This window comes from Anas acuta, chromosome 6 (assembly GCF_963932015.1).
Source record: "Anas acuta chromosome 6, bAnaAcu1.1, whole genome shotgun sequence".
Classification (NCBI taxonomy): Eukaryota; Metazoa; Chordata; class Aves; order Anseriformes; family Anatidae; genus Anas; species Anas acuta.
Genome location: NC_088984.1, coordinates 37,351,922 through 37,377,197, shown reverse-complemented (window position 1 = coordinate 37,377,197; position 25,276 = coordinate 37,351,922). Strand labels below are relative to the sequence as shown.

Genomic DNA, 25,276 nt, shown 5'->3' with positions numbered 1-25,276 from the left:
GAAATAAGTTATATTAATAGTTCCCCATCTGTCACAAGGGTAGTAAACCTTAATCAAAATTAGAAGTATGGTTAATTGAGATGCTATCACTCTTTTGCTACTAAATAAAGTTAAAATTTAAAAGATACCCTGAATAAACCCTCAGTTAAATGTCAGAACGTACTTGTGCATCAACACAAAATTTCCAGTATTTGTGTGCAAAAGTCCTTCTCTGCATGCCATCTCCTTAGCCTTCAAAAATAAGCACAAGCAACAAAGCCATGAAACTGTGTGACCCTGAGTCACCTGTGCATTCTGTTAGCCCTTGGAACGTGTTTTGTCAAAACCCTTACAAACACAGGGATTAAAACCACTGAACTTAAGGTATTAGAGAAAATACACATATTTGCCAAGTTACGGTAACTGCAACAGTTCACCTGAACATGCCAAACAGCCTCTGTGCCCACCAAGCGCATTGCTCCGCTCTCTGCGTTGAAGCATTCCTTTGGCATAAAAAGCTTCAAATACTGTGGTGGCAGAAGGCTCAGAGTGATCATATCATTAGCACTGATACCTTCTACACGGTTATTTTACTCTAACAAGGAGGAGTGCAAATGGAAGAGGGCAAAGGAAGAAAATGTGAAACTATAACAATAATTACAAATAAACCAGCACTTTTTGCGAGATCCCAAACTGTGTTTCTTCTCTAATTACTACTAATTAGCATTAAAGGAAATGACTATGAAACGCCAGTTCCAAATGAAAAGAAAAAAGGAGATAATGGGTACTGGTTTCATTTTTCCTTTGAAAATACATTGATTATTCATTTCTAGTAGCCATTTCTAGACTGACTCAAAAAAGTCAATAATCTTTGGTTTGAAGTAAACCAGAGAAATGTAAGTTTTTCTCTGCCTTTCCCACTTCACCTCCCCCCTCTTGTCTTTAATACCTAATTATATTTATAATTTACCTCCTTCAAATTTAGAAAAACGGTATATGGCTTATCATACATTGAGACATAGCCTACCAGAAAGGGTGGTTATGTTGTGATGTCACTTACTCTCAGCTTTTTCCCAATTCTTATCAGCCCATGAGGTATGAAGCACTGAATTAAGGCAGAAAAGCTCACCATGAAACATGCACCAAACAGAAAGCAATCCTATAACAGTTATAGGGTCACAGCAAGAGTGTACACCAGGCTTCTCTTGCCAGCCCAGGCCACTGAAGTGCCAGAGGCACTCCTGTGAGAACCACTCAGCTAATCATGCTTTAAGACACAAAGAAAAAGGCTGCTGACAGCCCAAACAAACCAACGCCCCCAACCATGCTCCCCTTCCAGCAAGAGACAGTGACATTGTCAGCAAAGGAGGAATAATCTCTCCTCTCATACTGCCAGTCCCCTTTGATCTGCTCTCTCATTCAAGACATGGATTTGTAATTACTTACTTATTTTCTGATCCCTTCCTTGTATCTGCTGATTAGGAATTGGGCCCTTGGCTGGCACTTGTGCATCAGTCCATCACAGAATGGTGATGGTGATCTGTGAGGCCATTAATGGGGCCATACACCCAACAATGCCATTGTGACTGTCACTCTGGAAATCTCTGTCAGAGAGTGAAACACTCATCTCAAATAAGTGATGGCATACCACAAATGATGGTGTGATGGGGAGTGGAGAAATTTTACCAGAATACAGAAGCGTGTCAAAGAATCCTACTCTGAAAAACACTTTGAATCAGAGCCTTGGCTTGTGGTCTAACATGCAACATACCTCTCTGTGGGGCTTTCTTGTTTCCTGGTTCCAAAAAAGAGACACCAAATTCTTGGGAAGGCAGATGTGCAAACGCCAAGAGAATTCCAGGTTGATATCAATCCCTCCAGGGTACTTCGCTGAGCTGCAGGTCAATGGGAAGTTTCTTTGTCTTTTTAGCCTTGGAAGTATCAAAACACATTGTTCTTCTGGAAGTGGAAAAAATGTAGATTTAGTCAGCTAGTGAGAATGAGGACATAAACTGCTGAGATCAAAATGTCAGTACAAGCACTCGATCTGAAATAGAGGGTTCTAATCACTGGAACTGATGGATAAGAAGAGAACCACTTCACATCTGACAAAGCAAAATGTAATTATTATGAAAGCGGTGATAGGGCAGGTAAATGACTTGCCCCCAAATTTAAAAAGTCAAACTTAGTTAATTATACCTCAGCTAATAGAAACAGCAGTGATAAGACTGTTACAGATTGGTGAAAAATTAATGAAGTCTTTAATGAACTTCATGGTAAATTACATAAATCAGAGCTAACTTAATAAAAACCCAGAAGATTTTTAGCAGCGATTAGATTTTCCAGCTGCTGAAAGATAAAGAAAGTAACTCTACTAAAACACTCTCTTTTCTGAAAGACTCAGAACAATATAAAAGTAGTGGAAATAGATACTTTTTTTTTGAGTTTTGTTTTTAAATGGTCATTCCCAAAGCCAACCAGAGAGTGTTTGAAACTCCTACATATCAAGTGATGAAGTCACCATTTCTTTTCTGGTGAATGTGAGGAAAGATCTGTGCGTGCTGTGTAAACACATTTATAAAACAATGTGTTTCATACAGTGAAGTTTTTGCTGGACTTGCAAGTAAGAGATAAGCAGACTTTGTAGAATTGTTTGAATATTTATTTTTTAAAAACCCCAAACCCCTGTGAGGAACAAAAGGCACACAAGCTTTCAGAGACAAGTCAGCTTCCAAAGACCTCAGCAAGATCAAGATTCCTCACAACACTACTGCGAGAATTTTGCATTAAATGGCCAAGTGGTCAAACATGGATATATTAGGAAATAGGGAAAAATTTCAACAAGGTCATATAGGAATATATATTGAAAGGCACAGCCAGCACTTTGAGCCAAATTTCCAGTACATGTCAAGATGCTTAGAATGCTTAACTTTCCATCTTGTCTCTTAGACTCTACTTGGAATTAAACTATGAAGAAAATATGTTGAAATGTTTCATATGTTGAAAATCTATTTTGAATTAGGCCTCCTTCAGATTCTTACAATTTATGTTAATTGTGAATTACTAGTAAGGGAAGGGGGAAAAGACAAAAAAAAAAAAGATTGTACCCTATCTTCTAAACCATGCCAAGATGCCTTGAGCCAAATTAGTCACATGAGAATCACAAAGAAAGTCATTAAAAAAGCCTGGTTATTTTCTGAATTTATCAAACTAGTGAAAAGGAATAGTTCTCACTCATTTTTAGAGTTGCAGAGCTGTATCAGAAATAATATTCTAAACAACAGCTATGTCTGAGCCTACACAAATGTCGAAAACCATTAGAGGAGATAAGGATTTCATAAAAGGATGAACGAGGAACAGAGTTTGTGGTTTGCTTTAAGCAAAATGGCTCTGAAGTTGAACTGTAAAGCCATCATATAATTTATAAACACAATGACCAACTGTTATTGTTTTTTTATAAACATTTTTCTTCCCCTCCTAAATTCATTTTGTCACTCTATACCCTCGGTAGCACCTGCAGTCACAGCATCAGAGATCCCCTAAGGCTTCCACGTTCCCAACAGCAACCCAGCAAACCCATGCTCTAGCGCACTGCCTGAAAAGCCAGTACCTTGCAGAGAGACATAATGAAAACTTACCGTGTAACTCCGGCCCTTGTGGTTTGCTGATGATGGCTGAATTCACCAAATAATAGCCAAAGTATTTTCCCAGAGTACGCATTCAGTTAAAAAAAAAAAAAAAGCATCACACGAGTTGCCAGCTTAATACTTCCAAACCAATTATATCCTGCCTTTTTCATTTCTCACTTAATTATTTTTTTTCTTTTTTGGTATCTTGTTTTCAATTTGTTGTTCAGATTGTTAATCAAAATTTTGGGATATGCCTAGCAATTTCCTATTTGAACTCCAAATCATAGCATGAAGCCTAGACACTTAAACTAATGCTCAGTACTTTAACATAACCTTGTAAGAAGACTTGCCTAGACACTGAGAATCACAGACTGTTTAATAGATGGTATTTAGATATTTATTTTTGTCTTAAACATTGACAAATCATCCTGGAGCCACATTGACAAGCAAAAACTCCTAAACACTAGGTATCTTGTGACCCTAGATTATGCAAGAGAGATCGATCTGCTCAGTATGTGTGGCACTGGCTGATGCAGCCAACCAGAGTAATAAAATGCAAAGGAGTAATAAAAAATAAAACTCATTAGAGAACATCTCTGCTGGACAACAGGCTGCTCAGAGGATACCTGACTCTAGAAAAGGGGCTTTTGAAACTACCTCAGCACCGCTACAGGAAAGGAGGGAGACTGGAACAGGGGTTCTGCCATTCCTACTCCATACTGTGAGCAAGGCAACAAGAAGTGAAAAGGCAGAGGCTTATTGCAGGCTCGGTGTGCAAAGCCTACCAAATGGAAACCAGTAAGGTCTTTCTCAGAAGGACAGCACAACAGTACTTTCCACCCCAGCCAGAACAGGGAAGGAGGAAAGTTTTCAAAATAGCAGTTCTCTTGCACACGGGGCTGACTTTCCAGCTGTTGCGCAGGGAGTTTGTTCTCTCTCCAACCTTGGTGATCCCTCCAAGACCCACCTGGATAAAGCCCAGAGTGACTCTGCCTCAACCAGGAGGTCAGATCAGAGATCTCCTGAGGTCCATCCCAGCCTGAATCATCCAGCGATTCTCAGTATTCCTGGTTTATCACTGTGCCCAAGCACAAATACGAAATTCTCCTTTAAGACTATCCTTGGTACTTTCATTTCAAAAGATGAAAAAAAATATGTTCAAACTATTTGTATATAAATGTGAACAATTTGTGATGAAAGTGTGCTCCATGCAGAACTGTGCTGTAACTATGGCAACTTCCATGAGAGAGACATCCATTGTAAATCTAAAAGGATCTCATTTTGAAGAGATTTAGTTGTACTAGTCACCAATTTATGAATATTCCAATCATGTAAAAAACACCCCAGTTTCTTACAGAATTGCTTTTAAACAGTGCAGCTATGTGAATGAGAATGCCATCACCAGCATTTACGTTGAATAGTTTCTAAATTTTATTTTACGATTCTTTTGCAACTTAGGAGTTGCAAAAATATTTTGGAGGCTACACTGGGATTATTTGGTTATAAAATCATTGTAGCCTTACTTAGTCACGTTTCAGCCATTCCACTCTTCTTTGCCCTATTATATTTTTCATGTACAGGTGACTAGTCAGTTTGTCTTTCTTTAAATACTTTCATGTTGAACCCAGCTTCTCATGGGAGGAGAAATTCAGAAATAAAGGATGGTTCCTCCCTCTTAGTACTCTGGCTCTGAGCTCTCCTTAAAATCATTAGCTATCTGCAGCCTCTCACCTAAGGCAATGCTGGACCAGTACTCCTTTGTGGTTTCTGTCCATCTTGTAACCCTTCTCAGTGAAACACTGGCCTTCCTTTCTCACTAAATTTTAGTAAATTCTCATGTGCCAGACTTATTTCCAAGGCATCAAACTCAGTGTTGAAGTTTAGGGCAGTTACTTTGTGCCTTGCTGACTGGCAGATCCACCTACTTACAGTCACAATTTAGGGTATGTAGAAATATGTCCTTAAAGAAGAGATTCAAAATAAATTTCCACAGGTCCTCATGCAGGCCTGGATTTTCATTTTGATGTGATACATAAATTTAGTGTTTAATACAGGAATTTTAATGTATCACTGAGCAAAAACAAAAGCGAAGGACTTCCACTACTGTCCTATTAAATCTGTCCAGTGGAAGACTACTCAACTCTTCAGAGATGTTAATTTTGAACAACCTCTTATGAGCAAATCTAGGCACGTTAATTTAATGTACTTACCCACTTCTACACTTTCCTTCTCAACAAGAAAAAATGCTGCTTGTACAGCCAGAATACTCAATCCAACCTCCCTTTTGTGTTATTTCAGCACTGATGCACCTAAGTATTTACTCATGTCATGAACATTTTCATATCTCTTTAACAAAACAGATCAGGCTAAGGGAACTTTCACGTTATCAGCTGCATCTTGCAGCCCAGATAACTCAGCTCTTATGTTAACCCTGCCTGTAGGTTACAATTCTGTTGGATAGCTTCATGGAAAAGGAAGAAACGTCATAAATTTTGAAGGTGGTTATTTTCTTCAGTTTGCCGTGGGGCTAAAAGCAATTAGTTGCATCTCATCAAAATGCCTGTCTTTTAAAGAACATATACTTGTCAGATTTTCTCATTTATCTTCTATTTAGTTCAGTAGTTTCAGGACCGTGAGTTGTATTTGAAACTTCACCTACACCTCATTTTTTAAGCTAAAAACAAAAGCATTCTCCCACTCTGACCCTACTTTTCTAACGAGGTTATTCATTTTGGAAGAGAGCAGTATGAGACTTTGGGCATCTTTTTTTCCCTTCTTTTCCTCCAAGTTAACATAGGAAAGTGAAGATGAAGATTTTAAAGCTGTAACATACGTGGTGTGTGCTATGCCCAAAGAATGAGTACATATAAATGCACCTGTGGTAGTGGCTTCAGTCAGGGTCTCATTGAAGTTCGTATGAGCAAACTTTTAAAAATGTTCTCCAGTTCTTCTCTTTCCATTTTACCACTTTAGGGGATTATTTTTCACAAACATAGAGCACTTCCCACAGCAATTCCCCCTTACCAGAACTGCTGCTCAGATGCAGGTTGGCGTTGTTCTCCACCGTATGTGGAGCTGAACCAACGAGAAAGACTGAAAGGGACTGAAGTGTGGTGGGATGTGTGTACCTGCTTTAAGGTACATGTTAGACCTCATGTGGTTAGTTCGAGTGTCTTTGGAACATTCATCCCTTTGGAACGTGCACACATTTTCCAGTGCTCCTGCAATAAAGGAAGGTCTGTCTTGCTGTATGTCATTCCTTCTTCTGTTCATATAGAAATAGAAAGCGAAAGGTGTACCCAGTTTGCAGAGTGAAAGAATTCTCACTTAAATCCAGATATGGTGGCATACACTAGTTATGAACTGGGGTTCTGTTTTCCATAAACTCAATACTTAAGTTTCTGAGAGCAACCTGTTCTTCTGCAGAGATAGGAACCATTTTGTTTGAGTGTGGTTCATAGCACTCACATGCAGTGTTTCCTCATGGAAACCTCAACTTCTGTTTCTTTCACAGTGTTAATAAAAGCCAGATCAAAAATACATGACTGCCTTTTGTTACGGAAAACACAACAGTAATGCTGTTAAATTCAGCAGTGTGAGCAGACTGGATTGCAGCTGGTTAACTAAGCTGTAAAGCTGAGGGACAGAAGTAATCCCCTGTGCTCTACTGTCACCAGTCAAGCCAAGAAAGTACAAAATTATCTGGAAGAAAAAAAGTTTTGAGCTGTACTTTTAAAAACCTTCTAGACATGACCCATTTTTTTTTCCAATTTTTTTTCTTTTTTCTTTTTTGTTTGATTTCCTCTTCCAGACTCTCCATATAAATGTATTCAGATATATGCATCCGCTTTGCTACCTCACATCGACCAGTTTGCTGCTGTATCTCATAATGCTGGTTAGGAGGTGGAGCTGATCTGGCCGCATCAGTTTCATGAGGCTGCTTGTTTGCTGAAAGGCAGCAACCATAGCAGACAGTAGCATGAAATATTTAATTGGATACCTTATCGTGGCTATTGTCAGAGACAGATTAGGGATAAGCAGAGTATACCAAAGCCTTCAAAGCCAGCACCTACAGTAACGTGATTACATCAGAATCTCAGATTTGCTAATAGGAAAACAAGGCAGTATTTCCAGCCCTCAATTATGAAAAAAGCCGGAAAGCCTGAAGGCATCTCTGTCATGGTGCTGAAATACGCTAAAAACCCCAGGCTGCCTTAATTCAGACCTGGGAGTCATGCCCATCTTTACTACCTAATTAATTGTAAAGATGAGCTTGCAGGAAGTGCAATTATGTGTCCTTTCTGCTGGGTTTCAAGGTATTTGGCAAAGAGATAGGCAAATTTTTTATTTGCTGAGCAGGAAATTCGTAACTCATTATAACCTCAGGAAGCTAAAACTATTTTCAAAATTGGCAAATAATTTCAAAGAAAGCAGAGAATTTTACAAGAATGTTCCACATTTGAATGTATCTCTCTTCAAAATAATATTATCCATTCGAAAGTAGACTAAAAAGACAACAGATTTAGAAAAAAAATATTATTTTCAAATGTAATTCTTCTTTTGGTCCACAAACATCTTTGAGTTTTGGGAATATCTACAAAGAATTTTGCATTTTTTCATTTCCAACATGTCTGTACATCCCCTATTTCAGAAATATTTGCAAGTACTTCATAGTTGTAGGAAAAGAAATAAATTGAAAACATGTTTTCTTAATTCTGGTATCTGAAAACAGCATTGATTTCGTAATGCTTACCTCTAACCTCTCTGCAAAGCACCTTCCCGAATTGGACATGTCTTATGGTCTTTGGCTGAATACATAAGGAGATCACTACTACAGGGACAAGGATGGAAATTATTTTCAATGACAGCGTTGTGATGTAAATTCATTCACACAGTTTCAAGAAATGCCTAAAAATGTTGAGGGAAACACAACGCTGATGAAGCACTTACATAGAAAATCTAAATTAATCTTGGGGGTTTTTGAAGTATTCATTAAAACACATCAGAATGCCAAGCATTTTTCATCCACAAAGACAACTATGTCTTACTACAGATTTCATTACAAATTTTCAGTAAAGAAACATGGTCATACAAATTAATATAAACCGTCTACTGTTATTTTGGTCCAATTTACACCATTTAAAGAAAATTTAACAAAATTATTTTCTGAAATATCAAAAGCAAGCAGAAAGAATAACTCTCTGTATTTGAACAATTTCTATATAATTACAATATAAAAATGTACAGGACTGTTCCAAAGATGAGGAAACAACTACTCATTGGTTAGAGACTTTCCAAAGCTTTTACATTCATATTTCCACTAAAAATATAGGAAGAATTCTGAGTACTTTGAACAATGATTTTTCTTGGTACAGCATAAGCATAGAGATGTTTGGGGTTGTTGAAAGCAAATTAAGACTGGTTCTTCTATTCTTGAATGCAGGAATGTATTCAAATGTCTGTTCTTTCAACCTTCTTTTTGTCTGTCACCAATATGGTCTTTTCATGAAAAAATGCAAAGGACACCTTCATTCAGTGTCATGGTAAATAAAAGCAGAAGTATAAGGGGTAAAAAAAACTTGCTTGGTATATCTGAAAAGTGGTAAAAAGTGCTGAAATAAAATTCACTGATCTCCATCTACTCATGCTTATTCTCCATGAATATATGAATTGGTTATATCTAAAAGTTTCATGTTAGTGTCACTTTAAAGAACACAATCTGCAGAATCTGCAGTTTTCCTCCAAGAAATCTGAGTAGAAGTGGCCCAAACACAGACACATCACTGGTTTTCAGGCCTCAAACACCTTAAGAATCTCAGAAGCCAGACAAAACACCCAACATCCACTCATAAAAGTGGGAATACTGTGTTGATTAGTAGTACTAGTATGGTGAAATAGAAATCCTAGAAAAAAAAAAAAAAGACTTTGGTTCTCCTGTTTTCTTATACAAAGCAATTTAATACCAGTAAAAAAAGGAGTTTGCATTCTTAGTTTTCAGCCCTTCATTAATGATTCTTTTTCTTTTTCTCTCTCCCCCTTGTGAGTAGGGTACCACTTTAATGTTAACATGCACAGCATGATGATTTCATTAAATGATTTGCCAAGACCTCATGCATAATCACCTCATTGAAAAATAATGAATAGTCATTTATGTCCTGTCAATTAGTAATGTACAATAATAAGGGCTGATACTGGTTTAACCCTTATACCGTACTTGAGATGGTGAATGCAACATGGTGGAACGATGCTTTGGAAAAAGTAGATAGACTACCCAGGACATACTCAGAGAAGGTATTTTGGCCATTAGGCATTAACTATATATGAACACTTAATTAAGAACGCAGTCTTTTGTTATATATCACTTGTACATCATTAACAGAATGAAATTTGGGTTTTATTTTATTTATTGATGACATGTAATTGCCACCAGGCTTCTGTCTGCTCACCTGCTTTTAGATTCGTTATGATTTGTAAGATCTTACCTATCCTGGGAGAGAGATAATAACACTGCATTTGTACAAAAAGGATAGATTGCTTTTTTCTTTGTATAGTATAATTTTCTGTTAATATAACGGTAACGAGCCTTTAATTGATACAGTCTACAAAAATCTTTGAAAATCTCAAGAAATGGTTTAATACTATGAGAAAGAATAAAAAAGACAAATGAGTGCTTCCTGTGGTTGAGGTTTAGCATGTCTGATGATGCTAGCCTTAAGAAAGAATATGTCAGTACAGTAAATATGACTGTCTTCAATAAGCAAAAGGTTATTTTCTTGACAAGGAAAAAGGATAACTATTTTGAAAAAAATCTGAAAACAACAAATAGAAACTTAGCTTGATCTAGCTGACTAACCCAAAGACCAGCTCATAACTTGTAGCTGCTGCATGAGTGAACACTTGGTACTGCTACTCAGGGTTTAAGGGCAACTTTTCGGCAGCAATGTAAGACCAAGGATGTACTGAGTCTCAAGAGATGCCAGTCAATATTAAACAGCTCTCAGCTTTTTTTTTTTTCCTGTAGGTTGAGGAGAGATCCAAAATGCTTTTGATGGATTCAGAGACTGTTTCATATGATATTTTATTAACTTCTGCAAACTGTATGAAAACAATTCAAAATATCTCTTAGATAAAACAGCCTCAGCAAGAGCTAAAGCGATTCAGCAATATCCCATATGGTACCTCATATGTCACAAAACCTGCCTGGATCTTGAAAGTTAAGGTAATTTTTTTTCCCTCTAGGACTTAAATCTGCATTACAACAAATCAAACACAAATATGCTCTCCTTCCTGATTCTCCACCTTGGAAAATGCTATTTTTATGTTGCTTTATGCTTACAACACTGTGAAAGGAATTTAATACTTATCTTCCAATGACAACTGCTTGGGGTCTTGAAACTCTCTTGATATTTGCAGGCATGAACCACTACGGAACTTGGCTTATGAATAATTAAGTACATAAAGATCTAGTTTCTCTTGCAAATGGAGATAAACACCATCATCTCAAAACACCTCAAAATACACTCTCCCTTGCTGGCCTAAAGTCTGAGATACAGATTCCAAGCAGAAGATTTAGGACAACCCTAGTTTGCCACTGATTTCCAACATATATTTTTTCTTGCATTTACAGTTTATTCTTTGTGCTATCTCTAATGGCCTTTTGGAGAGAAAGATGGTAACATAGCTCTCAACTTGCTAAAGCATGAATGAGGAATAGCAAAATTTAATGTGGGATATGTGAAGCCATATGGAATTCTTTTTATAGCATAAACAGCTCTTTTTACAGCCTTTCTTGTGAGATCTCTTATTTAATAACTTTCAGTATTCAAAATGAGAGGACAACAAAACTCTATGGCAATCAGGCAACTCTGGCACAAAAACAACTGCTGTTTCTGTAAATGGTGGGCACTGAGATGCATGGCTAGAAATGACTCTGTATTTGACATTACTGGCACCTGATGCATTAAACTGTCACCTTTTCTTGGCAACCAGGTGCCCCAAAATATAAGACTACATTACAGTATATTATGCAAAGTCACAAATAAGAAAACAATTTTATGCATTGGTATATTGCAGATGGGAGGTAGCTGACACGGCAACCAATGCCTTAGGTCCAGGATTTTTACTTTTCATTTACAACTTTGAAGTGCATGGAAACTGATGAACAAAATTAGTACTGGTTATGACTGAAGACAAAAGATCATGAAAGTGACTATTTCCAACAAACTTTCTTCTGTGCCTCATAAAATCAGACCAATACCATGCAAAGGCATTGCTGAGCCATTAAATGGATAAATGGGGAAATGGAATACCTGAAGAAGAGGTTGCCAAAGCAACTCCACGTAATAGGCATGCAAGGAACATTAACGAAGAGCTTCATGTTTTGATATAAACCTCATAATTGGACTGAGAACATACTGATATTATTACCTGGGAAACTGATGAACTTAACTATTAGCAGCTTCTTATTGGCAAGAAACATATCCAAATATAACAGCAACACCTAAACACAGTATTTACTGAAACTCAAAAAACCTTGCATGTTAAAATGTTAAAGTTAGCTACACCATCAGCTGAAGCCTTTCATAAAATGGTATAATCCCCTTATGATCATCCCACTCTTGCTTCTCCACACAACGTGGTGTTATCCCCTGCAGCTTTTTCTCAGTCCATCCTGACACATCAGCTGCTGTGCAGTATAAGTTGAATTAGTTGAATTTTCACAACTCTACTGGCATCAAACTGTATTTTGCTCTACTAGTCTGTTATGCTGGCAAGGGAGCTGATAATTACTGAGATCACAAGGGCACCATCTAAAAACACTGTCACCTTCCAACTCAGTGGCACAAATACACTTGTCCTACGCCAAGAGCAGAAAGCTTACTAACTATGCCAAAATTCACTTAAGGAAAGAATTTCATGTCTGTGTGCAGAACAATTGCTATTTCTGAGGAGATACTAGTTACTTAAACATGGTATTTTTAGAAAGCATAGCAGATTGACCTAAGTAATTATGCCATTATTCACACATCTTTAACAGATCTGCCTTCAGCATCATTTTTAATGCAGGCAATTACACAACTACTATTTTCCCTGTGGGTAGCAGGACTGGCCATTAACTCAGAGACATTCCAATGACTCCTGTTCAAAGTAACATTCATTCTGTAATCTCCACAGTTAGTCTCTCCAGTCCCCAATTTCTTAGGCTCATCTTCTAGGTAGGCATATGCATTTTCTGTCTGTCATTTGTCTGCGTGTTCTTTAATAGTGTTTCCCTCACCTTGTTTTTGATCACAAAAATGAGAGTACTGGACTTCTATAGATGATATATTTTGGCTAGGCTAATCAGGATAGCTGGTAAGAAAGCCCGCTTCTACTTAGTCAACCTGCCTGCCACAGAAAGCTACACATCAGACTGATAGACCTTCTCGTGTTGAAAGAAGAATGACCAGCTAATTTAAGAGATATGGTGTTAATAAGGCTACCAAGAATCACTGACTGATTGGTAAGGGAAGGGACAACTCTCAACAGAGCTGTTACTTTGCCCATTATACGAATGAAGCCATCCTATAGAGTTTTGTGACAGCAGGCTCTAATTCAACAGTTCTGTCAGTTTTGGTTTTCTCAGCTGGTCTCTAAGTGGGCTACTTCACACCTGTCCTGAACAAGAGCCCTGGTGAAGAAGAAAACAGGGAAAGAGCTGGCCATTTGAAAAGATGTGTATGAATAACAAGTCTGCATTATTCCAGCATGACTAGATTCTCTCTGCCCTGAAAATTTCCCACCTAATCAATCACCTTGCTGCTGATAGTTTTTCGAACCGTTCTACAGTCAGAGGCTTTCAGTGCAGTAGCTTCTTTCTTGTTTTCATATCTTTCTCAAAACATACCTGGTCAAAACCCAGCAACTGTCTCACTCTGGAGAATAAAAATTTTACACAGAAAGTACTACATGATGAACAGGAAGAATCAGAGCATCAGTCTTTTCATCATTAGAAGATGATGTTTACTGATACAATAAGTGAGAGCTTGTGTGTGCAATCCTTAAAGGGAAATATATGCAGTGGCATAATGAGGGCTGTTTAAAACAACAAAAACAACGAAAAACAACAAGAGATGTTTCAAAATTAAAGATGAAGCAGGAAAAATATTTTGAAAAGTATCGCATAGGAATAAATTATTTAACCACTTGGTGTCGCTCTTAACTAGCGCTTGGGGCAGCTCAGCGCTTTCTATGACAGCCAGAAACATATCCTTGATAAAGAAACCTGACAGAGCGGGGAGGATTTCACTGGCTGTATTTTGGAAACAAAATTCAGACGTTCAGAGATTTAAATAGACTGACCTAACAATTCCCTAGAGGTTGCATGGTGGAGACATGTTTTGTAAGGACTTGTTGCTGAGATAGATAACAACCATTTATATTGCCTGGGGTTTGCAAAACTTGATCTATTAAACCCAATTGTTTGTTTTGTTACCATCTCCTTTCTAGTTCTTTCCATGCATAATAGATATTGTAGGGTTTTTCCATTTATATTTGTACATTATTTCCAATATAAATTAACATGTTTGAGAAAAAAAAATCAAACAAACAAACAAAACAACTCACTTAAGTCACTTTGGTTAGAGCATAACTGTGCTTTAATTACAGGACTGGACTTTGTGAGCAACCTGTGCTAAATCCCTGGTTTAAAGCTTTTTAGGATAGCAACCTTGAAAATTAAACTGGTAGCTGACTTCCCCAGTCTTGCTGGCTACATTGCTGAAATAATCTGAATAGATCATACAAATGCTGACAAGTACAAACAGTAACCTCTACTGCAGCCAACAAGCGGCAGGCAGAACAACCGCAGGTACCCCAACCACCTCCAGTCTTTGCACTGCACAGGTGCTGCCTTACAGTGAACTCACCGAGTCCTGCCACGAACACATTTTTCCCACCTTTATGTTACCACCACCATTTGGCTTCCATTAGCATCACTGGGATTGTTCCTGTGAGTGAGATAACTATTTCTCAGCAGACACACTCCTATGGCTTTGCTATGCAGGCTTTGCCAGTGGGATGAAGTAAGGGCTGGAAGGGAAGGAGCAACACTGACCTGATCGTGAACTGCTTGAAAAAAGGGAGTTAAGGAGACAGGCTCACCGCTGTGTTACAGCTTCGTAATTCTGCTGCTTTCCAGGGAATTGACTTTCATATTTATTGCCCACAGAGAGAGGATCTAGAAATGTGGTATTTATAAAATGGCACAGTCATATTTATAGTGTGGTTTATTAATGAGAATTTCAGGAATAATGTGCTCTGGGATTTCTAATACTTGAGTGCTGACAAGAAAAAAAGAGGTAGCAAAAACTTCCAGGTGTCCTCTGCTGGTTCTCTTGGCAAGGCTCCTGGAGTTGGGTATTTGGGAAGTGTATCAGGCTGTCCTGAGGTGGACGGAGAAAAAAAAAAAAAAACAAAACACAGTGACTGCACAGCAGTTCTCTCTGTTTTTCATCAGAATCCTGTTAATACAGAGGAGGTATTTTTGGAATTTCTTGGCACAGGAAACTTCCATTGACCACTAGAGAAGTTTCACCATCTGAAAGTCAGTCGGGTTGGGTCTGGAACCTGCTTTACTTTGTTTCCAGCTCATCTTCTCTCTCAGCACAATCCACTTTATTTATTTATTAAAATTCTTTCTACTCATTCTGCATCTTTCCTACTGCAAAGAGTATTAGGGGAAAAGCAGCTTACCTTCCGTATTCCATTATCTCTTTTAATGCTTAATTCCATCTTTCTTCCACAGATTCTGGGCACCACATATAGTCATTTTTCCTGGCACTCATAGTAGAAAGGCAAACACTATGCCTCTGAATCAGAATAGCATTGCTGATAACCCACTGAACGAGACACAGAACAGAAAAGAACTTGCCACACCAAACACTTCCCCCTCCACAGTACCTCTACTCTCAATTCTCTGCAATTGTTTGTAAGCTCTCCTCTCTTTTCTCTGTAAAATCTAATGTAACCTGCTTTTTATCTTCAGATTTTCTCCTGTGAGTGCAAAACATCATTCTATTTTAAGAATATTTAGTGGGTAGCAGGTAAAATAGATTGATCTGTTCAATGTTACAGAAGATTCTGTGGGTCAGCAAAGAAAGGAAGTTTACTAAATAACAGGCTGCTATGCATCTTGGCTATCTTCATTTAGATTTCTGTACTGATTTTCACACTTCAGGTTCGGTGGACCTGAAATAAATCCAGCTGAAAGCTGCAGTGACCATGGTCTACCCTGTGTTTTTGTTTCCTCATTCTGTTTTGTGAAGTTTACGTCTATATAGAGCCTGCCTTCTGAAGTTCTGCAGTAGTTCAGTCAGATGGATGCCTGTATCAAGTCACCTCAGCCCAGCATCCAGCTACTAGACCACACTAACCTTGCCATGGTAAGGATACCTAGCTTCATGCCCAAACCTTAGACCTGGCTGTACTACAACATACGCTACCACAAGCTGGTGTGCTGTTGTGTAGCTTCCAGGCTGTAGGGCAGCCTTGGATGTGAGGGGCAGGCCTTGACGCTGCACTGTTAGCTGTGCTAAGCAATTGTGGCTCAGGGGTCCACCAGAAGCTGTGTATGGTCAGAAACAGTGATTCACAGCAAGGGCATCACCAAACTTGCAAATGCAAAGCTTTCTCAGCTCCTTGACAAGACAATCATCACACAGGTGCATCAAACAAACTATTCATTCACTCAGAATATGTAAAAAAGTAAAACTCATATCTCAGAAGTAAAACAACGGTAGGAAATTTATGAGTTGATTAAATCAGGCACAAACAGAGCAGATCTTCAAGAAGGCTGCTAACAGTCCATTCAGAGTGTCATTGCTCAACTGTTCAGTCCTGACTGCTCTGTAACAAACACTTTTTCCCTTTTATTTCTAAAACTTGTGACAGTACATAAACCATCAACTGAGACTGACAAAATACTACCACCTTCCAGAGCTCAGCCTTCCCATCACAAACAGGCTTTCAGCACATCATTGGTTCTGTGCAAACCACAAGTCTTCCAGTACAGGAATCTAAATAACAAGGCTGTCTTCTCCATGAAAACTCTGCTGTGATTCCTATTACCTTGCTCTCACTGCAAGAACAGCACAGCTAACGATGTCCAGGTAGTGGAAAACTGGTGTCTCATCCTAACAAGTCAAGCCATAGCTCAGATGGATAGGCAGGGACGTTTCATCCAAAACGTTGTCTCTGACGAAAGCCAGCAATGGGCAGCATTACTGGTTCCCAGGCTGTGGGAATAGTGAACCATGTATGCAGAGCTGTGGGCAGTCTCTGGGTTATATGCTCTGCTCTCCTTTTCCTTTATCACAAATCTCTCGCTCATTGCCACAGCCCCCTTTCATTTATAGACCCCTGCAATCACCAAGCCCCAGTTTTCTGTGACTCTCCCCTCAGTTTCTTCAGCAGGTTTCCTACCCTGAACAACAACAAAAAACACAAACAGAATCAACACTGATCGATTCAACTGGACTTTAGTGAATCAAAATTCAAAGATGCAAAACCCAGGTATGATATGCTACAAGCACCAAGGAGAGCTCTAACACACAAATTCATGAATTCAGGTGGGCTATTTCAAAATTTAGCCCGCTCTAGTCTTTTGCTGCAGGTCACCAGACTCTAAATTAAAGCTTTTCAGCTGCTCCTCTTGCAGCAGTCTTTTTGTATAAAGTGAAATAGGAAGATTTAAGTCAATGTAAAAAGACGCAGAATAAGTGCTTCAAGTGAGACAAACAGAAACAGACAGCAACTAAAGGGACAGCAGGAAGGTGGAAAGGGAAGAGAAATGAGCATCCAATTGCATAGTCTTGTCAACTATATCCTTAGCATCTAATACTTAATGATAATATTTAGGGTGTGGCTTAAATCTTGAAGCATGGAGATTTTCTTTTACAGTATTTTTGGAGAGATATTCATACAACCACAGTTTTTTAAAAAGTCTAAATGTTATATCTTTTTTTGAAATGTTAATAGATATTTGGTGGGTGGCAGTCAGCTTCACTGTCATTAAAAGTTCAGTTAAAAATAAACTACAAAATGATAAACTACTAATGATAAACTACAAAAAGGATAAATTTTTTTGAAATTTGATATGCTTCAAGTGAATTCAGAGATGTAGAAGAAGATGAAGTCTTTTCTCTTCTGTCTGGATGTCATGAAAGCTTATGACAGAGGATACGACCAAAAAAACATTGCTCCAGAACAAGCTCCATCAGTCTGGAGACCCATAGAAACTAAAATGAGCCCTACCTGCATCTTCCCTATTTTTTTCCAGTAAGATTGTAGCCATTAGCTGTTGACCCCTACAAAGATCCATTTAGTTCAGGGAGAATACATTTTTGGTCCTATCTGTTCGCAGTCAAACCCTAGCTGTTAACTTGATTGTTAAGCGTGACTGCAATTATGACACTTTTTGGTGTCCAAGCAACATCCTGTTATTACTTTTTAATATTATTTTGTGATAGGATAGTTTAAACCACTGATAGTTTAAATTCTTCTATTCATGTGATTTCTTTTATTAAATTATTTTCTTAAATAATATAGAAAGTTCATTAAGAAAGCAGTTAGCTGAGGAATATTCCTGCAAGCATGTACTTAAAGGAAAAGTACATGGCCAGTAGAAACATTAATTGGATGTACATGACCCAACAATGATTATTTTGCCAATATGTTAAAGTTTTATGAACCATTTTCTGTTTATGTGGAAAGGTATTGATAGCCAATCAGCTGAACTAGTACACACCTGTACTATATACCTGGTGTCCAACTGCCTGGTCCTGAACATATCGGCAGGGCAGGAGCTGTTTATTGCTTTGCATGCTCCTGACAAACAAGCATTGCTTAAGTAACTTTAAAACAAGGTAAGATAGTAAGATCTATCATGGGGTTGAAAGCATAAGGTTAGAGAGACCATATATATTAGATATTGTCTACTTTACAAAGGAAAGATGGATTGATAAAAGCTATTAAAAATTTGAATTAATGCATATTTTATAGACTCTACAACATTAAGGGGAAGATTAAACTTAAAGGTGGCCATTTCAGGCTTTATGCAGCACTATAATTTTATTTTCATCCCTTGAAGTAATGTGGGTGTAATGCCAGCAGACCAATTATGTTACTAGAATGAAGTAACCATATAAAGCAGCTTTGCTTAAGATGCAAAACTGCAGAGGCACTGCCTCATAATAATTCATTGTTTTGACACCATACGCAGAAAATATAATCTTTTTATAGTAGATATATCATTTTTTCCTTAATAGTTTACTTTTTTTTTTTTTTTTGTGAATTTCAAGAAGCATTAAAATTTTTTTAAGAAAACATCAAGAATAATGAGGGAATAGCAGAATTACTTATTTAATTGAATTGAGTAAATATTAAAGACTCAGAATATGATGCAAAACTTACTGGAGCTTAAGAACGGAGACTCACTGGCTGAATAAAATAACTTTTTAAAAATATTATTATTATTATTATTATTATTTTTTAATGTAAAGTACTCAATTTCACAGAATTAACTGCCTCTTCCCATATTTCTGAGTTTTGGAGCCCTGTGAGTTTTGTGTTTGAAAGTAGAATTGGTATTAGCAAGTCATTCAGAAATTAGAAACAAACAGGCCAGGGAAGCCAAGAGGTATGAAAGGGCAGAAAACCCAAGCAAGCTCCAAATGACTCTTATAACTGCAAAACCAAGGGCACAGTGAAGGGGACAAAGCTGAAGATGAAAGTGGAGGATTTATGTTGTAAAGAAAATCCCATTTAAGCATAGCACAAAAAATAGAGCCACTCTCACAAAAACTATAATGTATTTGTAGTTTGTAGATGTAGTAACATCCTAGCATGTAATAACATGTAGATGTAATAACATGCATTTTTGTAGATGTAGTAACATCCTTGTAGGATCACACCAGAAAAAGACAAGAGATCTGTTATGTCAGTTTTCAGTTTTCAAAGTGGAACTTAAATATGAATGGGAAAGTTTATTAAAGAAGGAACACTTCTATTATAGAAACTTAAAGTAAAAACACAACAAACAACAAGACTAAAAACATTAAGAATTTGCTAACAGCATGAAAAATAAAACTAGCTTCTTTCAAACACTAGCATTATGGATGATTGTGGATGCCATCTTAGATTTTGTAGGGCCAACACACATTTATGGCAAAAAAAAGTGTTTAAAGAAAGCAAGAGAATTAATTCTTTTCTCCTCTTCTCCAGTGAAAATGAATTTAGTTAAATTATACTACAAACTTTCTTTATGATGGATGTATTGGATAGACCATCTCAACTTTAAGTGTCAGTAGGATAGAATTAAGAACAAACTGGTAAAAATGAATAAGCAACAAATCCCAATATCAAGTGATATTCACTAAGAAGTTTTAAAAGCAGTCAAGTATGAAATTACTCTAACACTGTAATGCGTAACCTTTTGCTTAAAATTACCTTAGTGCCAGAAAAATAGAGGTGGTTAATGCAATACCAAGATTTCAAGAAAATTCTTAGTGGATTTGGAGAACTACAGACTGCTAGGACATCCGCAAGGAGTTTTAGAAGGACCTCATGACACTGAAGGATAAAGCTATAAGGGTAGACAAAATTTAATGTTCAAAAATATAGTGATACACATGGGAAAACTATGCCAGCCATTTCAGTCAGCAACTGCATTCAAACTTTCCTGATATGCTGTAAGTTCTATGACGGCTGGAAACAATGGCAAAAACACCAAGACAAATACCTTACTCTAAGCACTACAGAGATAAGTAATGAATATTTTCTCTGAGCAAGGGAGGGGAAGATTTAATTGCCTAAAGCAGAGGTACTCAGATATTACAAAGATGTTTTGTTAAAAAATATTTGTAAAAACTACATACCATTGAGAAATGACTAGCTGTAGACTTTTATGAAACTTGCACACTGTCTCCTGCATGATTTTTTCATATTTACAGGGGATTATACCATGGTATACAATGAAGATTAAAAAAAGGCAGCTTTAGTCCAGTGAGTTGCATGGCCTGCACCGGGGCACCCTATTTGCTTGCCACTGGTGAGCTGGCTGCTGCACTTCTCTGTGCCTCTGCCACATGGATCTGACTGCAGCTCAGTGCAGTCTGCACTGCAGCTGAGTCCAACAGGGAATTGAAGTCCAATGGGTACACCTGTACACCTACATGTATATATATATATATTATTATTATTATTTTTCTTTTTTTACAGCAGTGCCAAGAAAAAGAGGCATTGCCACAGTAATGGACAGAATAATAGCACTTGCTATAATGAATAATGAGAAGAAAGCAAACATAGCATGAGGAACTAAAAGGCTCACAAAGGTAGTGGGAAAATGCGGTTTCGTGTGTATCTTTCACCTTTTCAAACATATCTTCCCCTGTGTGAAATGGATGGAGTGTTTTTCTAGGAAGTATTTGAAGAGAAAAGGATCTCTTTATTTACAACCAAAATGTCTTCCTCTCTGAAGTAGAGTGTAGTAGGTGATTAACCAGCACCAGCACACAACACAGCTCTTTAGGGAGGGAACTGAAGAACATAATCAGAAAATAATGCAAATTACTGCTAATCAAATAAATTAATTCATCGCCCATGATTAGTAAAGAATTCAGTTCCATCTGCAAAGTGCTGTCTGCAGCAAATTCGACCCAAGAATATGCAGCTTGATCAGTAAAGTTTGTAAATAACTTTGCAGCTGAAGTATGTTGTTCAACTAGTGAAGATGTAGCTCAGTTGCCAAAGTACTTCAGAAAACCCACAGCTGAGATATGCAGCAGCTCAGCTAGAGAAACAGGTGCCCGGATCTGTGACAAATTAAATCAGGAGTGTATTCATCTTCACTAACAGTACATACAAAGAAGAATCAGAAATAATATCTCAATTATTAAACCATGCATCTCAGTTAGCCAAGTCTACAACCATACGTCTGGAAAAGAGTATTGTTAAATTAAGGAATGCACCTCAGTCAAGGTACAGAGGGAGTCTGCTCATTACCTTATCACTCTAATGGCCATGACATTTGGGAAGTTCCTGGAGAGGGCTGCAGTTGGAGGACAGATGTGCCAGAGAACAGCACTGACTGGGGAAAATAGGCAGCTGCAATGCATTTTCCTTTGCACGGCACCCTGCGTCACTAAGGAAAAGCAGGGTCCTCTGCACAACTGAGGTGTGATCTGCAGGGATGCATGGCAAGAGTGGGGCTGGTGATCTTTTAGGGTAGCTCTTTTACCTTAGGAGACAAGGGCTGGGATTGAAGCATCATTTGTTGAGGTATCTACGCTAACTGTGATGATGTCAGGGATTTTTTCAGTAATTTTCCTGTCCTGAGTTAGGCGTTGTTCTTCAGTGGCAGGCTGTGCTTTCATATTTAATGATAGCACTGCTCAAACTAAGCTAAGTAGCTCCAAGTCTGACCGAACAGTATTAATGAGCCCACCATGGGCTGCTGCATCCTTTGTTCAAGCTCTGCTTTGAGTCAATGAAGGAATGAATCAAACTGGAAACTCAAGTGGCTGAAGAAAAAGGCCCTTCCTTCCAACCTTCTTTCACCCAAAGAAACCAACCTATAGCAGAAACCCTGCTCTAGTTCACTGCTCAGCTACACGAGCATTGCAAGATTTTCAACAATATCATTTACTTGCCTTTTTGCAAAGCTTTTGTAAGGACAAAGCCTCTATTGCTGTCTATTAAGATCGGAAGAACTAAGATAATACACAATCTTAGAATAGATTCTATACAATTTTCAAATGAATTTCCCACATTTTAAGATTTAAATTTTTACCAAAAAATAAAAAGCAACAATATTGTAGAAAACCTTTTCTAGGCTGCAAGTTTGTTCACTGTTTTCCTATTTGAAATTGCTCTGATGTAAGTAACACCCAACTTTCTACAATCTGAACAAACAATGACACTAGAATGAAGTAAAAACTATTTTTAATGGATCCTTTACAAAATCCCTTCAGCATCTGGAATTAAAGTGAAATTTTGCTCTCTAAGGTGATCTTTTTAAAAGATTTCAATTCATAGTTTGCTTATTAATTTTTGTACCAAATATACTTTTTACAAGTAAAAAAAATTAACAAGGCAAACACATCCTGAAGTATAGAAAGAAGTGCTTCTTTCACAAACTCTAGTAATGCAGATTGTTAATAAGTCAGTTTATGATTCAAAACTCTTCCTTTGTTGTCTCTTACTTGCTAAGAATGCAAAGAACAATATCTAGAAAACCTTTCTCTATCACAGAGGACACTTAGGAGGCAAATCCCTTAACAGATGATCCTGTTGGATGGTCTTCTACATCACCACCTCGATGAGACAAGACACTTGGTAAGAAAGATAACACAGAATTCAAAAGTTTACAAAAGGAGTGGCTTTCTAAGAAAAAGGAAAGATCTTTTTAATCGTAAAAGGAAACACCGTAGTACACATCAGATTTTTTTTTTTTCCCCCACTAAATTTTCTTCCCATGGGCCTAGTAATTATTAGGGATTAGCAGGCTGTATCTTAAGCACAGACTAAAAATACACATTTAGTAAGTTCCAACTCAAAACCTGTGGCATTTACTCATCCTGTAACTTTGCAGGAAAACCTTTTTCCTGCTTGAAAAAATACATGTATTTCAGTACCCAATGGAGGTGACAATCATAAGTGATTTAATATTTCAGTATCCTCCTTAATCCTACTCTGAGTGATCAAACACCCACTGCCTTTGCAGGGGCACAGAATAAAGCAGGAGAGAAGGATGCACACAGCTGCTTTTATAGAGTTTGGGTAAGATGACCACAGACTGACTGTGTAGTATTCTTTGAGAAAGGATTGACCCTAAAGTTTCCTGGCTGCTGCCCTGATAGCCAGGCACAGAACTGTGGGAAAGGCTTTGTGAGTAATTTATCTGTGACTTCAAGTCAATAATGCATTCTTGGGATCTGCTTGTGAGGTAGCATAGCTACGCCATAACCCAAATTCAAGGTATGTTGCAAAGTTACACCATGTGCATTTTCATATTACCCCTCCTAGCTGAGCACACATTTGTCTCTGTTCTAAAGACAAAGAACGCTGAACCTAACTGACCTTCCCCATCAGCACTCACTCCCAATCTCCATGAAATTTCTAAGAGTATAACTTTATTTTCTATTCAATTTCTTTGCTCTTAATAAAGCACAAAAGCCATAGCATGTTCTTCCTTTGGAAATCTTAGGTTCCAAGTTATTTCTCTGTTAAAGCAAGCATGCCTTAAAACTCTTCCAAAAAGGAGTGTGATGAATATATTTTACTTTTATAAACCTTTGCCTAAGTCTAAAATGGCTCCCTTCCATTTCAAAACAGCTGGGACCAACTTCACCAAATGAAATAAGCCTGAAACAATCCTTCACTCATCAAAAAAACAAAATAACAACAACAACAACAAAAACCACAAAACAAACAAATAAACAAAAAGCCCTCCAAAGTTATCCCAATTTTCTTTAAGAAAGCAGATCAAATCAATTCTAACGATTGTGAAAATGTGATGTTACCATTAATCATGCTTATTTTGAGAATGTGATGGAACGAGACCCCTAGTACTCAAAGAGTAAAGCTGCAACCAAAGCCAGTACAAAAAGAGGATAAAATTTACCCAGGAAGGATCCAAAGAGCAAGCTACGGGTAGACCAAAAGTATGTTTTGTAACCAGAATTCTGCAGTGAGCTACAGGTTCAATAATCAAAATTTCTCTGTTGGAATTTTCTGCTGCTATAGGTATAATCAAAAGTTCAGTTTAATGAGCTATTTTAACAAGTTTTGTTAGAGGATGTTATGCTGTAAACGTTTTATATATCAGGATATATATTATATAGAACAGATGTGCTTTTACTAAATAACCATATCAAACTTTGTATAATTTTCACTACGTGATACAGATCCTGCAAAAATAAAATGCAAGAGATCTAGGCACTGAGAGGAACCTATGTTATTTCTATTTATAACTTTGTAGAATGGTTTGAGTTGAAACAGCTGGGATTGTCTATTTAATTGATTCAAATGTGCATTCAATTTGCTGTTTAGATCATTGAGTTGATTATGCAAATGAATCTTCTATGGAAGATGATGAGTATATGTTGCCCCCTGCCCTTCTTGGGCTCCAGCATCAAGTAATGATGATTAAAGATAATAAGTTACCAGAAATGTGGTAGCATTGGTCAAGACAAGTGGCCTGTAATGGTAAAACGGCAGCTGTGTGAAAGCCTGTGTTGCCCACTTCCCAAATGAGCTATTGAATTAATTTACATGGAATAAAAGGAGCTTGAAAGTTTTAAAGTCCTATCCAGCATGGCCATAAAAAAATAGTTTTTGATACAGATAAATTTCTGCAAATCCTCAACTAAAAAGTAATTATCGTCATGTGGAATTTCTATACTACACTGAAAGGTGTACAAATCTGCCCCAGTTTTGGGTCAGGGTGCATGATGGGATCCTGATGGCATAACAGTTGGTTTGCACCTTCACCGATTGCAAGAGCAATTGATGGCCTCAGATTGTGTTGAGAAATTGGAGCTTAGAAATCTTGTGCTACAATGAAGCTTTACAAACATGTCAGGTATCATTCAGAGATGCCAGCATTCCTCCAAAATAATTTCACCATTAAT

The 25,276-nt window shown here is 37.6% G+C and overlaps 1 protein-coding gene across 4 annotated transcripts in view; it reads right to left on the bottom strand.

Moving 5' to 3' along the window:
- Positions 1-25,276, bottom strand: part of SLC39A10 (solute carrier family 39 member 10) — a 191,907-nt gene that overhangs the window by 117,149 nt on the left and 49,482 nt on the right. For 3 of the 4 annotated variants that reach the window (XM_068686585.1, XM_068686587.1, XM_068686584.1), the window contains exons 3-4: positions 8,362-8,439; positions 1,751-1,938 (exon numbers count right to left, since the gene is read on the bottom strand). In XM_068686585.1, coding sequence (XP_068542686.1) covers positions 1,751-1,938; positions 8,362-8,439 — 266 coding nt within the window. The remainder of the gene's footprint in view (positions 1-1,750; positions 1,939-8,361; positions 8,440-25,276) is intronic. The other variant, XM_068686586.1, reaches the window with a different exon arrangement.